The 12983-nt window shown below is 44.4% G+C and overlaps 1 protein-coding gene across 2 annotated transcripts in view; it reads left to right on the top strand.

Annotated features, from left to right (window-relative positions):
- LOC311145718 (protein PALS1-like) overlaps positions 1 to 9574 on the top strand; it is a 29714-nt gene extending 20140 nt beyond the window's left edge. For both annotated transcript variants that reach the window (XM_084182000.1, XM_084182001.1), the window contains exons 5-13: positions 555 to 632; positions 1683 to 1829; positions 2157 to 2396; positions 2696 to 2879; positions 3000 to 3143; positions 5017 to 5184; positions 5431 to 5633; positions 6186 to 6296; positions 6477 to 9574. In XM_084182000.1, the coding sequence (XP_084038126.1) occupies positions 555 to 632; positions 1683 to 1829; positions 2157 to 2396; positions 2696 to 2879; positions 3000 to 3143; positions 5017 to 5184; positions 5431 to 5633; positions 6186 to 6296; positions 6477 to 6653 (1452 nt within the window). In that variant the 3' untranslated portion in view covers positions 6654 to 9574. The remainder of the gene's footprint in view (positions 1 to 554; positions 633 to 1682; positions 1830 to 2156; positions 2397 to 2695; positions 2880 to 2999; positions 3144 to 5016; positions 5185 to 5430; positions 5634 to 6185; positions 6297 to 6476) is intronic.
- Positions 9575 to 12983: the final 3409 nt, after the last annotated feature.

Genomic DNA, 12983 nt, shown 5'->3' with positions numbered 1-12983 from the left:
ACCATTTTATTAATTAGGTACCAAACGGGAGAAAATGGGCTTAAACCTGAATTTGCCCCACGTGTGTGTGCGCGCACATTTGTTTGTGAGTGTGTGTTTATGCATGTGGATGAAATACATTGTCCTATAACTTGACTGTTGTGTCCTCCGTATGTAGGGAGTTTTCTATTGGTCATCCCTCATGTGGACCATGTCACCATTGTGTACCTAATGGTAGAGACACAAGGCCTGCTCCTCAGCTAAGGCGAGTTCTAAAGCACTTTGAAGGCCCATCGGCACCCCACAAGGAAAAAGTTAAAACCACTCAACAATTTTTTTTACACAAACCCTATGTATGCCATCTATTCTGGTGAACAAAGGCATTGCAGCTGTTGAATCAAGGTGGGAAGAATCATGACAGATTGTCCTCCCTGCCGACCTTCCTGTGTAGATGCTGCTGGCCTGCTTTTTGATCAATTTCGGGTGTAAATCATCAGATGTGTTTCAAGTTGACGGCGTGTCTCCTGTCCCTGCTCCTCTTTCTTACACTTCCTGTGTTGTGGTGTGTCCTCCAGGTCCAGTCTATGGTTCATAACAGCCAACACAAGGAGGGCTTGGAGCTCAACACCCTGCTCTCCTCCCCACATGTCCAGGTGAGGCCTCCATCCATTCCTACTCTGTCTAACCTGTGTCTCAGTCTAACCTGTGTCTCTCTGCACCACTTTAATGTCTGTCTCTGTGTCTCAGTGTAACTTCTGTGTCTGTCTTAGTCTAACCTGTGTCTCTCTGCACCACTTTAATGGCGGTGTATCTGGGTGCTAGTATAACCTGTCAGGTGTAATGTGCATCTCTGTTTAACCTGTGTCTGTGTGCCAGTGTAACGTCTGTCTGTCTCTCTCCCAGTATAACCTTTATCATCCTGACTCTCAGGGCTGGGGTTCTTCAGGTCAGGACTGTGTTGGTTCAGCTGTGATCAACTATTGGCTCCATCTCTTGGCAGAAGCCGTGCCAAAGCCCTGATCTCGCGCTCTCTTTAACTCTCACACGGATGAGTGACCTGATTTCTCCTACCCCTGAGTTTACACTATATGGCCAAGCTGCCTTCCCCTGAGCCCTGTACACATCTTCTCCCTTTCCCTCTGATTTATCTGTCCGGCCCCCACATCTACAATGATGATGCTGCTCCTCTGAGACACCAGGGCATGTTCAATAGGAAGGGAACATTCTAAACAGATTGAAAGGGGAGGTGTACTACCTGAATGTTTTGCTACAGTGTGCCCTGCGGAACACGACCCACACAGTAGGATGTGAGGATGGAGGAGGAGAAGAGTGGTGGTTGGGGGGGGTTCCCCCTGTATTGTTTTGAGGGTTGCCATAGAGGTAGACCAAGTGAGGTAACTAACTGGGCCAGATGGAGGGAGTGGAAAATGATTTACCTGCTGTCCCTCAGGGAAACTTATGGCTGTTAGTCTGTTACTACTTACTGAATGAAGGCTTCTTTTGTAATGTTTGTCCTCCTGGATACTCCTGGATGTCTTCCTTCCACCAGAACTAGAACAGCAGGAGGCTCTGGAAGTAATAACTACAGTACTGTTAGACACAGGTCTCTGTGCTTGTGCAGATGCATGCATCTACCTGTCTGTATTTGTCTAAAAGTGAACCCAGTAAGGCTGATGAACCCTATGTCCCCTGTCCCTCCCCAGGCGGTGCTTCTGGCCCATGACTGTGTTGCGGAGCAGGAGATGCAGCTGGAGCCCCTGACCCCAGACGACCACTGTGAAACTCTCACCCAGTGGGGAGGGGAGACCGTCAAGATAGTCTGCATCGAGAAAGCCAGGGACATCCCACTGGTGAGAGAGACCCCTTTTAAAACACGCTATCATGAATCAACATAGGAGTAGCTATAGACTCTGTCTGAAAGTGTACAAGCTGTCAAATCCTTGATTCCCCCTGTCTTTGTTTCCTCAATTTCTCACCCCTCTCTCAAAGCTTATTGGAGAAGAGGCTCCAAGGTCCCTCTCTTCGGAGATCTCCTCCAATGAGCTTTGAGAGTGTGGCGAGGACGGGAAGAATCAAGGATTTGACAGCTTGTACACATCTCTCTCTAACAAAGTTTAAACCCTCCTGTGTCTGCACCGTCACTAACCACTGTTCCCCACTGTCTGTATGTGTGGCAGGGCGCGACGGTGCGTAACGACATGGACAGCGTGATAATAAGCCGCATCGTGAAGGGCGGGGCGGCGGAGCGCAGCGGGCTGCTCCATGAAGGAGACGAGGTTCTGGAGATCAACGGAGTGGAGATCAGAGGGAAGGACGTCAACGAGGTCTTCGACATCCTGGCCGACATGCACGGCAACCTGACCTTTATCCTCATCCCCAGCCCACAGACCAAACCCCCGCCCATCAAGGAGACTGTGGTAAGTACAGAAACACCTTCATCCCAGACCCCCAGCTCTCCTCTCAGCCCCTGGGCTAGGAAGTCTGTCTGTCTGAAGCAATCACACTGTTCCAGGTTCCAATGGCTCAGTGGGTTGCAGAGCATGGTTCTGACCCATGGCCAATGTTGGTTTGATTCCCACATGCACCACCACATACTGAATATGTCATTATGAACAGTCAATTGTTTTGGATTGGAGAATCTTGAATTTAATTATAGAATATACAGTGCGAGTTACTAGAAAACTAAGGTCATGTCTTGTTTCCTCTATTCCACCAGGTCCATGTGAAGGCTCACTTTGACTACGACCCGTCTGATGACCCATATGTGCCGTGCAGGGAGCTGGGCCTGTGCTTCCAGAAGGGAGACATCCTCCACATCATCAGCCAGGATGACCCCAACTGGTGGCAGGCCTACAGGGACGGAGACGAGGACAACCAGCCCTTGGCTGGGCTAGTACCAGGTACACTACCTCACAATAGGGCTCAACAACAGTGGGCCAGTTCCAGGTCGTATTTGCAGATTATCAGACCTCACAATGCCTGGAGAAGTTTTTAACATCGCTCCCTCTTTGTGAATGCAGGCAAGAGCTTCCAGCAACAGAGGGAAGCCATGAAGCAGACCATAGAAGAGGATAAAGAGCCTGAGAAGTCGGGAAAGCTGTGGTGTGCTAAGAAGAACAAGAAGAAGAGGAAGAAGCTCCTTTACAATGCTAAGCAGAATGACGGTAAGGCAAGCCCAGACCAGCCGTGTGGTAGAGTGCTGTAGCAGAGATGTAGACAGGCTGGTGTAGAATGACCCGGCCCGTATTCGCACAGCATCTGAGTAAGAGTGCAGTTCTAGGATGAGTTTGATATTTTAGATCATAGTGAATAAGATTATATGGACACGAAAGACCCGATCCTAGATCTTACTTTGAAATGCTTTGTGAAAATGGGCCCTGATGGCTAGAGGGGCTGTGTGTTTTTGGTTCTGGAATGTGCAGACTTTGCTTGTTTAAATGCTTACGTATGTGGAATTGTTAACACTCTTCCTTTATCATCACACTATTGATTGTTACTCGTATCTCATATCCCAGGGTTACAGAAAGAGACCACTCACTTTAGCCAGCTTTTGCCTAGAGACAATGTACTGTGAAAGTTAGCATTATTACTTTAATGGGCTGTAGTTGGCATGACCCCAAGTTATAGTAGAATAATTAACAATAACAGGGGAGTGAGTGCCTTCAGAAAGTATTCACACCCGTTGACTTTTTCCACATTTTGTTGTTACAGCCTGAATTTAAAATGGATTCAATTTAGATTTGTTTGTCACTGGCCTACACACAATACCCCATAATGTCAGTGGAATTATGTTTTTTGACAATTTTACAAATTTATTAAAAATGAAAAGCTGAAACGTCTTGAGTCAATAGGTATTCAACCCCTTTGTTATCGCAAGCCTAAATAAGTTCAGGATAAAAAATGTACAATAATGTTGTTTAACATGATTTTTGAATGACTACCTCATCTCTGTACCCCACACATACCATTATCTGTAAAGTCCCTCAGTCGAGCTGTGAATTTCAACCACAGTTTCAACCACAAAGACCAGGGAGGCTTTCCAATGCCTCGCAAAGAAGGGCACCTATTGGTAAATAGGTATTTTTTATTTAAAGCAGATGTTGAATATCCCTTTGAGCATGGTGAAGTTATTAATTACACTTTGGATGGTGTATCAATATATCCAGTCACTACAAAGATACAGGCATCCTTCTTAACTCAGTCACCGGAGAGGAAGGAAACCGCTCAGGGATTTCACCATGAGGCCAATGGTGACTTTAAAACAGTTACAGAGTTTAATGGCTGTAATAGGAGAAAACTGAGGATGGATCAACATTGTAGTTACCCCACAATACTAACTTAATTGACTAAGTGAAAAGAAGGAAGCCTGTACACAATACAAATATTCCAAAACATGCATCCTGTTTGCAACAAGGCACTAAAGTAATACTGCAAATACAAAGTGTTTGGGGCAAATCCAATTCAACACATTACTGAGTGCCATTCTCCATATGTTCAAGCATAGTGGTGGCTGCATCATGTTATGGGTAAAAAATCCTAAAGGAAAACCTGGTTCAGTCTGCTGTCCACCAGACACTAGGAGATTAATTCACCTTTCAGGAGGACAATAACCTTAAACACAAGGCCAACTATACACTGGAGTTGCTTACCAAGAAGACCATGAATGTTCCTGAGTGGCCAAGTTAGTTTTGACTTAAATCAACTTCAAAATCTATGGCAAGACCTGAAAATGGTTGTCTAGCAATGATCAACAACCAACTTGTGAATGAGATATTTCTGTATTTCATTTTCAATAAATTAGCAAACATTTCTAAAAATGTAGATGGGTGAGACCCCCCCCCCCCCCCCCAAATGTAATCAATTTTGAATTCAGGCTGTAACACATCAAAATATGGAGTAAGTCAAGGTGTGAATACTTTCTGAAGGCACTATGTCGACGTTTCAGTTAAAGGCCTCTCAGTCTCCAAGTCTCTCATGATCCAAAGATATGCTGTTTGATATGAAACTAAAACCGTCTGTGTCTCTGCTCCTCCCCAGACTATGACAACGAGGAGATCCTGACCTATGAGGAGATGGCGCTCTACCACCAGCCAGCCAATCGCAAGCGGCCCATTGCTCTGATTGGTCCTCCCAACTGTGGGCAGAACGAGCTGAGACAGAGACTGCTGTCCAGCGAGCCAGACAGATTTGGGGGAGCTGTCCCACGTAAGTGTGTGTGCATTCCTGTATGCATTTTAAAGGGTTAACTTTCCCTTTGAACTGCACACATCCGGTCTTAGTATTACTCAAGACATTTAGAGGGTATAGAATTTGGTTACTGAGAATGTTATGTCATTTTTGTTAATTCCAGACTTTTTCCATGGTTTTGTGGCCATTGTCTGTTGTTCCCCCTTCCCCTGTCCTGTTCATTGTTTTGTTATTAAAAGCAATACAAATGTGGGTTCATTCCAGACACGACGCGGAACAGGCGTGATGTGGAGGTGAGTGGAAGGGACTACCACTTTGTCTCCCGCCAGGCCTTTGACATGGACGCCACCGCGGGGAAGTTCATCGAGTCGGGAGAGTTTGAGAAGAACCTGTACGGAACCAGCACCGACTCTGTCCGTCAACTCGTCAACACGGGCAAGATCTGTCTGCTCTGTCTGCACACACAGGTGAGGAGGAGGGGGAGTAGAGAGAGAGGGGGATAGGTAGGGAGAGAGGGCAAGGCCTGTCTTCTGTGTCTGCACACCCAGGTGAGGGGAGGAAAGGAGGGATAGAGAGAGGTGAGAAGAAGGTGAAGCCAGACCAACTGGGAAAAGAAGAGGGAGGATAAAGGTGTCTGCATGCTTCCCAGCCGAAACACTTTGGAAGAGTTGTTTGGGCACACAAAACATTTTCGAGGCAAGCCGGGAAATCTGTAGCCGAAGTCTACGCCCCTCGTCAGTGATTGGTCAACAGTAGGGATTCTTTAATATCTTAGATTAATTCTGACTATTTTGAGGAAGTGTGGACTGGCTACGGCATCTCAAAAGGGGCAAATGGTACTATTGCTTCTTTTTTTTTCTTTTTTCGGATCACCCAGTTCGGCTGGGCGCTAGCCGAGCTGAAGCATGCTGATGCCTTAAGAGAGCATAAAATGTCTGTTGCTGCTGTGTCTGACTGTGAGTTCCCACCCCCCCCTCTCTCTCCCCCTTCTCTCTCTTCTCTTCTTTCTCTCGCTCTAGTCGCTGAAGATTCTGCGGAACTCTGATCTGAAGCCATACATAATCTTCATCGCTCCTCCATCCCAAGAACGGTTGCGAGCCCTCCTGGCCAAGGAGAGCAAGAACCCAAAGGTACGGCGTCATTTTAACACATCACAATCTGTTTTCTCAGTCCTTTTTTAGCCCCAAAGGTCCTTTTTAGTAAGGTTTATTTACTAAGCCTTAGTAAAGTTAATTCACTTGACATCAAACTAACGTAGTGAAACATGCTCTGTGTTCCATCTCTTATCCCCTACCCTTTCTCCACCTAAGCTTGAGGAGCTGCGTGACATCATCGAGAAGGCCCGTGAGATGGAGCAGAACTTTGGCCACCTGTTTGATGCAGCCATCGTGAACACAGACCAGGACAAGGCCTATCAGGAGCTGCTGAGGCTCATCAACAAACTGGACACTGAGCCACAGTGGGTCCCCTCCTCCTGGCTACGTTGAAGGAGCAATATAACACAGACACAACGCTAACCTGACACACACACATACATACAAATGCACACACACACCGCAACGCTAACTTGACATAGTACTCACTGGTTCAATGAAGAGCTACCCTGGATCATGGACAATACAGTTGCCAGGGGGAAGACTATTATTAGTTAAAAATTAGCCTTGACTCCATTCTTCAACCAGTATCACAGTGAGACTAGTGGAAGATTGTAAATCAACACACAAGCTGAAGATAAATAAAACACTTAAAATGCTTATCACTACATATGATGCTGAACTGAACTGAGCCAAGCTCTTCTCTTTGCTTCTGAGACTGCCTGGGGAAATGAATTATTGACTTATTATTGCTCTGATTATTTGTCATTTTTTCGATGCTGGATTTCTCTTCACTAAATTAACTTTTCACATTCCAGAGAAGAAGTATGTAAAGACTTGGCACTTGGTGGCAGAAATAGAATTAGTGCTTCTATTCTGCTTTTGATAACTATTTATAATTGTAAATATATTCTATTTTTAAGAGGTTTTCAATGATAAGACGAACCCATAGAAGCGATCTAAGGCAGGTATGGGCAACTTTAATGGGGGTGGGGGCCACAAAAAAATCTAAACTCATCATGAGGGGTCGCAGTGGCTCGCGTGTCTCCGTACCCACATCCGTACCCAGACATGCAGTCAGAGACGGCCCTAGCCTTTTGTGGGCTCTAAGTGAAATTTTGTTAGGGGGTATCCCCCCCCACCTTGTTAGGGGAGGGGGGGGGGGCAGTTAATGGTTCTCCTACACAAAACTACAGACACACACACACTGGTTGTTGTACCCTTGTTGTGTCCTTGACCCTGTGTGTGAGGTTAGATGTGTGTTTGTTCAGTAATGTCGAACTGACATCAGTCAATCTTGAGTGTTAGCAACAGGGTGCTGCTGATCTCTCTAACAGAGCAGCTGGGAATGGGGATTAGGCTACTACACATATCATCACGGACGTGATTTGCTCACCTACTGAAGCCATCTGTGAGGTGATAAAACCCAGGTGTAAGATTTTGGGCCCTGATCAAAGTTGTTTACTATATAAGGAATAGGGTGCCATTTGGGACTTAGACATCTCTGCATCTGGCCTCTCTATCCTCTGTCTACTAAACTATAGCAGCCCTGCATTCAAATACTATTTTAATCATTGACAATACTTAAGCTGTGCTTGATTGAACTTGCCTGGCACAAAGGAACAAATAGAATTGTTCCAAAACGGCAATCCCTACCCAAACTGGCACTCCAGGTAGACGAATGCAAAATTTACCCAAACTTGACATCACATTAATTAGACAGATCTGAGAGATGGTTAAGAGCCACTGCCTCCTGCTTACCTTATACTATTTTCACACTATCATGCCAACCAAAACTGGACTGTGCTGGCTTGGATATTTTCACATTTTCCTTTCCAGCAACTATGGTGGATCGTAACCAGGCCAGTGCAGTACAGCTCGGATCGGCTCAGTAGTGTGAAAAGGGTACTGGAGGATAAACTAGTCCTAACACAACACTACACCCCTCACCTCTACCCAAGCACTACGGGTCATAGCTAAATAGAAAACTGGCTTGTCGCGAATCACAGGATTTAAACCATGATATTGAAGAAAGATTAGAGGTGTTTAAAAATTATGGCACTAAGATCTTCAGGGGTAACTTTGTCTATGTCAGTATTCATCATGCTCACTTCCTGTGCTAATCTGTAGGATTGTGACCATAGAAATTGAATTATATTTCTAAATTGTATTTCTATAAGTGTAACCAGCAGTATTCTATTCATGGAAAACACTAAGGAACATCTGAGCACCACTGTCTGTGGTATTCTCTTAATAATCAATATTGCTTTATTTGAAATCTGTGTTTTATAATTCACTTAAATGCATTATAAAACTATCCAACTATGCTGTATTTTAATCCAATGGTTTTCACCACATGCGACATCTTAAATGTGTGATTATTATTTGTCAGTGATTTGTTTTCAAAGCTGTTATTGAAATGTTTGTTCTACTTTTTGCTCTGGGTCTGTGAAATGAACTTGACCGAACCGATAAGAGCCTAAAGGCTTTAGGAGCGGGGAAATTGTTGGCCTACATTGTATAAAATGTATGTATGTTTTTGTTTTTGCATCTGGTGTTTCTATGATCATAGGTTCACCCTTGATTAGAATATGCTGACTGTGTGTGATTGTCTTTATGCGCGTGTGTGTGTGCATGCACAGAGACAGGACTGTCACTAATGCAGGCAAGTATTATCTCTAGTAGACACAATGGGAAATGGTCTTAACAAAGAACTGTTTCACATAGCATTTTTTTTGTGGTTATTATTGATGATAATCATGGTGTATCTAGATATTTAACATTTATATATTTGTAATGTTAGATTTATTAAGTACAGAGTAATGCGCCTGTAGAATGATCACTCAACCACCCATCCATCCCTCCCTATTGGTTTTGGATCTGAAACTCCAGGAACCGCTCAGTGCTAGCCTGATCCCAGATCTGCTTATGTTTTACGCAGCTCCTCTGAAGATTTGTCATGTTTGCCATAGAAGTTGGCTACATAGGGCCGTATTTGGTTTCTCAGCGTAGAAGTGCTGATCTAGGATCAGGTCATCCCTATTCATTATTATTATTATTATTGTTATCAAAAAGGGAAAACTGATCTTAGATCAGCACTCCTATTCTGAGAGTGTTTGAGAATGGTGGCCATTCAGATCTGGGACCAGTCTAGTTCAGAATGTCTATCCCTTTAGTATGTACAGTGCACACCTTGTGTAGATTTGAGCTGGTAACTGGAAGTAGAACTAATTAATAAAGTTACTGTATTTAAAAAATTTTAGATCTGTTTTTGTATGAATTATTCAAGAGGATTAAAGACCAGATTGATAGAAGTAGTGGTGGGTTCTTTTATTTCTTCAGCACTGTTTAAAGAGCTGCTATAGAAATTATAGGAATGTTATGATGCCAAAAGGTACTGCTTCAGGGGCAACAGATTATTTGGGGTCAGAGTTGATTGACACTTCAATATAGATAAGATAATGGAACATGAGTATGATTGAAACCTTCATTTTATGATAATGTCATCCTTTAAAAGATCTGACAGGGATATTAAAAACGTTGACACACATTTGTATCAAAGCAAGGTGGAGCCATTAAACTTACATTAATTTTCTTGAACTAAGGCCAGGCTCCTCAGACTTGGCGGCAGCATCAAGTCTAGTCAACAGCCACTCCCTTAGGGGAAAGGGTATGAGGTATACACTCATTTCCATGACATGTAAGTGGTCAATTCAACAGAAAGAAGTTCTCACTGTGTACAAAACATTCCATTCCATGCGCTTTCCATGACATAGACTGACCAGGTGAATCCAGGTGAAAGCTATGATCCCTTATTGATGTCACTTGTTAAATCCACATCAAGCAGTGTAGATGAAGGGGAGGAGACGGGTTAAAGAAGGATTTTTAAGCCTTGAGACAATTGAGACATGGCTTGTGTATGTGTGCCATTCAGAGGGTGAATGGGCAAGACAAGATTGAAGTGCCTTAGAACAGGGTATGGTAGTAGGTGCCAGGTACACTGGTTTGTGTCAAGAATGGTCCACCACCCAACTTGACGCAACTGTGGGAAGCATTGGAGTCAACATGGGCCAGCACCCATTTGGAATGCTTTCGACACCTTGTAGAGTCCATGCCCTGGAAAATTGAGGCTGTTCTGAGGGCAAAAGCGGGGGTGCAAGTGCAACTTAAATCAAATTGTATTTGTCACATGCGCCGAATACAACTGGTGTAGACTTTACCGAGAAATGCTTTCTTACAAGCCCTTAACCAACAATGCAGTTAAAGAAATAGAGTTAAGAAAATATTTACTAAATAATGTAAAAAATACAATAAAAAGTAACACAATCAAATAATAACGAGGCTTTATACAGGGGGTACAATGTCAATGTGCGGGGGAACAGGTTAGTCGAGGTAATTTGTACATGTACACTACCGTTGAAAAGTTTGGGGTCACTTAGAAATGTCCTTGTTTTTGAAAGAAAAGCAATTTTTTTGTCCATTAAAATAACAGCAAATTGATCAGAAATGCAGTGTAGACATTGTTAATGTTGTAAATGGCTATTGTAGCTGGAAACGGCTGATTTTTTATGGAATATCTACATAGGCGTACAGAGGCCCATTATCAGCAACCATCAGTCCTGTGTTCCAATGGCACGTTGTGTTTGCTAATCTAAGTTTATCATTTTAAAAGGCTAATTGATCATTAGAAAACCCTTCTGCAATTATGTTAGCACAGCTGAAAACTGTTGTGCTGATTAAAGAAGCAAGAAAACTGGCCTTCTTGAGACTAGTTGAGTATCTGGAGCATCAGCAATTGTGGGTTCGATTACAGGCTCAAAATGGCCAGAAATAACTTTCTTCTGAAACTCGTCAGTCTATTCTTGTTCTGAGAAATGAAGGCTATTCCATGCGAGAAATTGCCAAGAAACTGAAGATCTCGTACAACGCTGTGTACTACTCCCTTCACAGAACAGCGCAAACTGGCTCTAACCAGAATAGAAAGAGGAGTGGGAGGCCCCGGTGCACAACTGAGCAAGGGGACAAAGACATTAGTGTCTAATTTGATAAACAGATGCCTCACATGTCCTCAACTGGCAGCTTCATTAAATAGTACCCGCGAAACACCAGTCTCAACGTCAACAGTGAAGAGGTGACTCCGGGATGCTGACCTAGGCAGTTGCAAAGTCCAGTGTCTGTGTTCTTTTGCCCATCTTAATCTTTTATTTTTATTGGCCAGTCTGAGATATGGCTTTTTCTTTGCAACTGCCTAGAAGGTCAGTGTCTCGGAGTCGCCTCTTCACTGTTGGCATTGAGACTGGTGTTTTGTGGGTACTATTTAATGAAGCTGCCAGTTGAGGACCTGTGAGGCGTCTGTTTCTCAAACTAGACACTCTAATGTATTGGTCCTCTTGCTCAGTTGTGCACCTGGGCCTCCCACTCCTCTTTCTATTCTGGTTAGAACCAGTTTGCGCTGTTCTGTGAAGGGAGTAGTACACAGCGTTGTACGAGATCTTCAATTTCTTGGCAATTTCTTGCATGGAATAGCCTTCATTTCTCAGAACAAGAATAGACTGAGGAGTTTCAGAGGAAAGTTGTGTCGTCAGCAAACCTAATGATGGCGTTGGAGTCGTGCTTGGCCACACAGTTGTGGGTGAACAGGGAGTACAGGAGGGGTCTATGCACGCACCCCTAAGGGGCCCCCGTGTTGAGGATCAGCGTGGCAGATGTGTTGTTGCCTACCCTTACCACCTGGGGGTGGCCCGTCAGGAAGTCCAGGATTCAGTTGCAGAGGGAGGTGTTTAGTCCCAGGGTCCTTAGCTTAGTGTTGAGCTTTGTGGGCACTATGGTGTTGAACGCTGAACTGTAGTCAATGTACAGCATTCTCACATAGACGTTCCTATTGTCCAGGTGGGAAAGGGCAGTGTGGAGTGCGATTGAGATTGTGTCATCTGTGGATCTGTTGGGGCGGTATGCAAATTGGAGTTGGTCTAGGGTTTCCACAATTATGGTTTTGATTTGAGCCATGACCAGCCTTTCAAAGCACTTCATGGCTACCGACGTGAGTGCTACGGGGCGGTAGTCATTTAGGCAGGTTCCCTTCGCTTTCTTGGGCACAGGGACTATGGTGGTTTGCTTGAAACATGTATCTATTACAGACTCAGTCAGTGAGAGGTGGAAAATGTCAGTGAAGACAATTGCCAGTTGGTCCGCGCATGCTCTGAGAACACCTCCTGGTAATCCGTCTGGCCCCACGGCCTTGTGAATGTTGACCTGTTTAAAGGTCTTGCTCACATTGGCTATGGAGAGCGTGATCACACAGTCATCCGGAACAGCTGATGCTCTCATCCATGCTTCAGTGTTGCTTGCCTCGAAGCGAGCATAAAAGGCATTTAGCTCGTCTGGTAGGCTCGCGTCACTGGGCAGCTCGCGGCTGAGTTTCCCTTTGTAGTCCGTAATAGTCTGCAAGCCCTGCCACATCTGACGAGCGTCAGAGCCGGTGTAGTAGGATTCAATCTTAGTCCTGTAACTCAATATTAGGAAGGTGTTCTTAATGTTTTGTGTACTCTGTGTGTATCTACCAGTTTGTCCAGTTTTGATTATTTCTGTTGAACTTGCTTCAAAACACTCACAGGGCGACACCTTGTGGAGAAATAGAAAACTGCTAATTTCAGTGGCAACTCCATTTGCTAAAATACAGATGGTATTTTTTGGTACGCATGTTTCCAGTTCCGCTTCCGGGTC

Source organism: Coregonus lavaretus (genome assembly GCF_964263955.1).
Source record: "Coregonus lavaretus genome assembly, chromosome: 18".
In the NCBI taxonomy this organism is placed as follows: Eukaryota; Metazoa; Chordata; class Actinopteri; order Salmoniformes; family Salmonidae; genus Coregonus; species Coregonus lavaretus.
The sequence above is the reverse complement of the archived record's forward strand: the minus strand, read 5'-3'. Positions and strand labels throughout refer to the sequence as shown.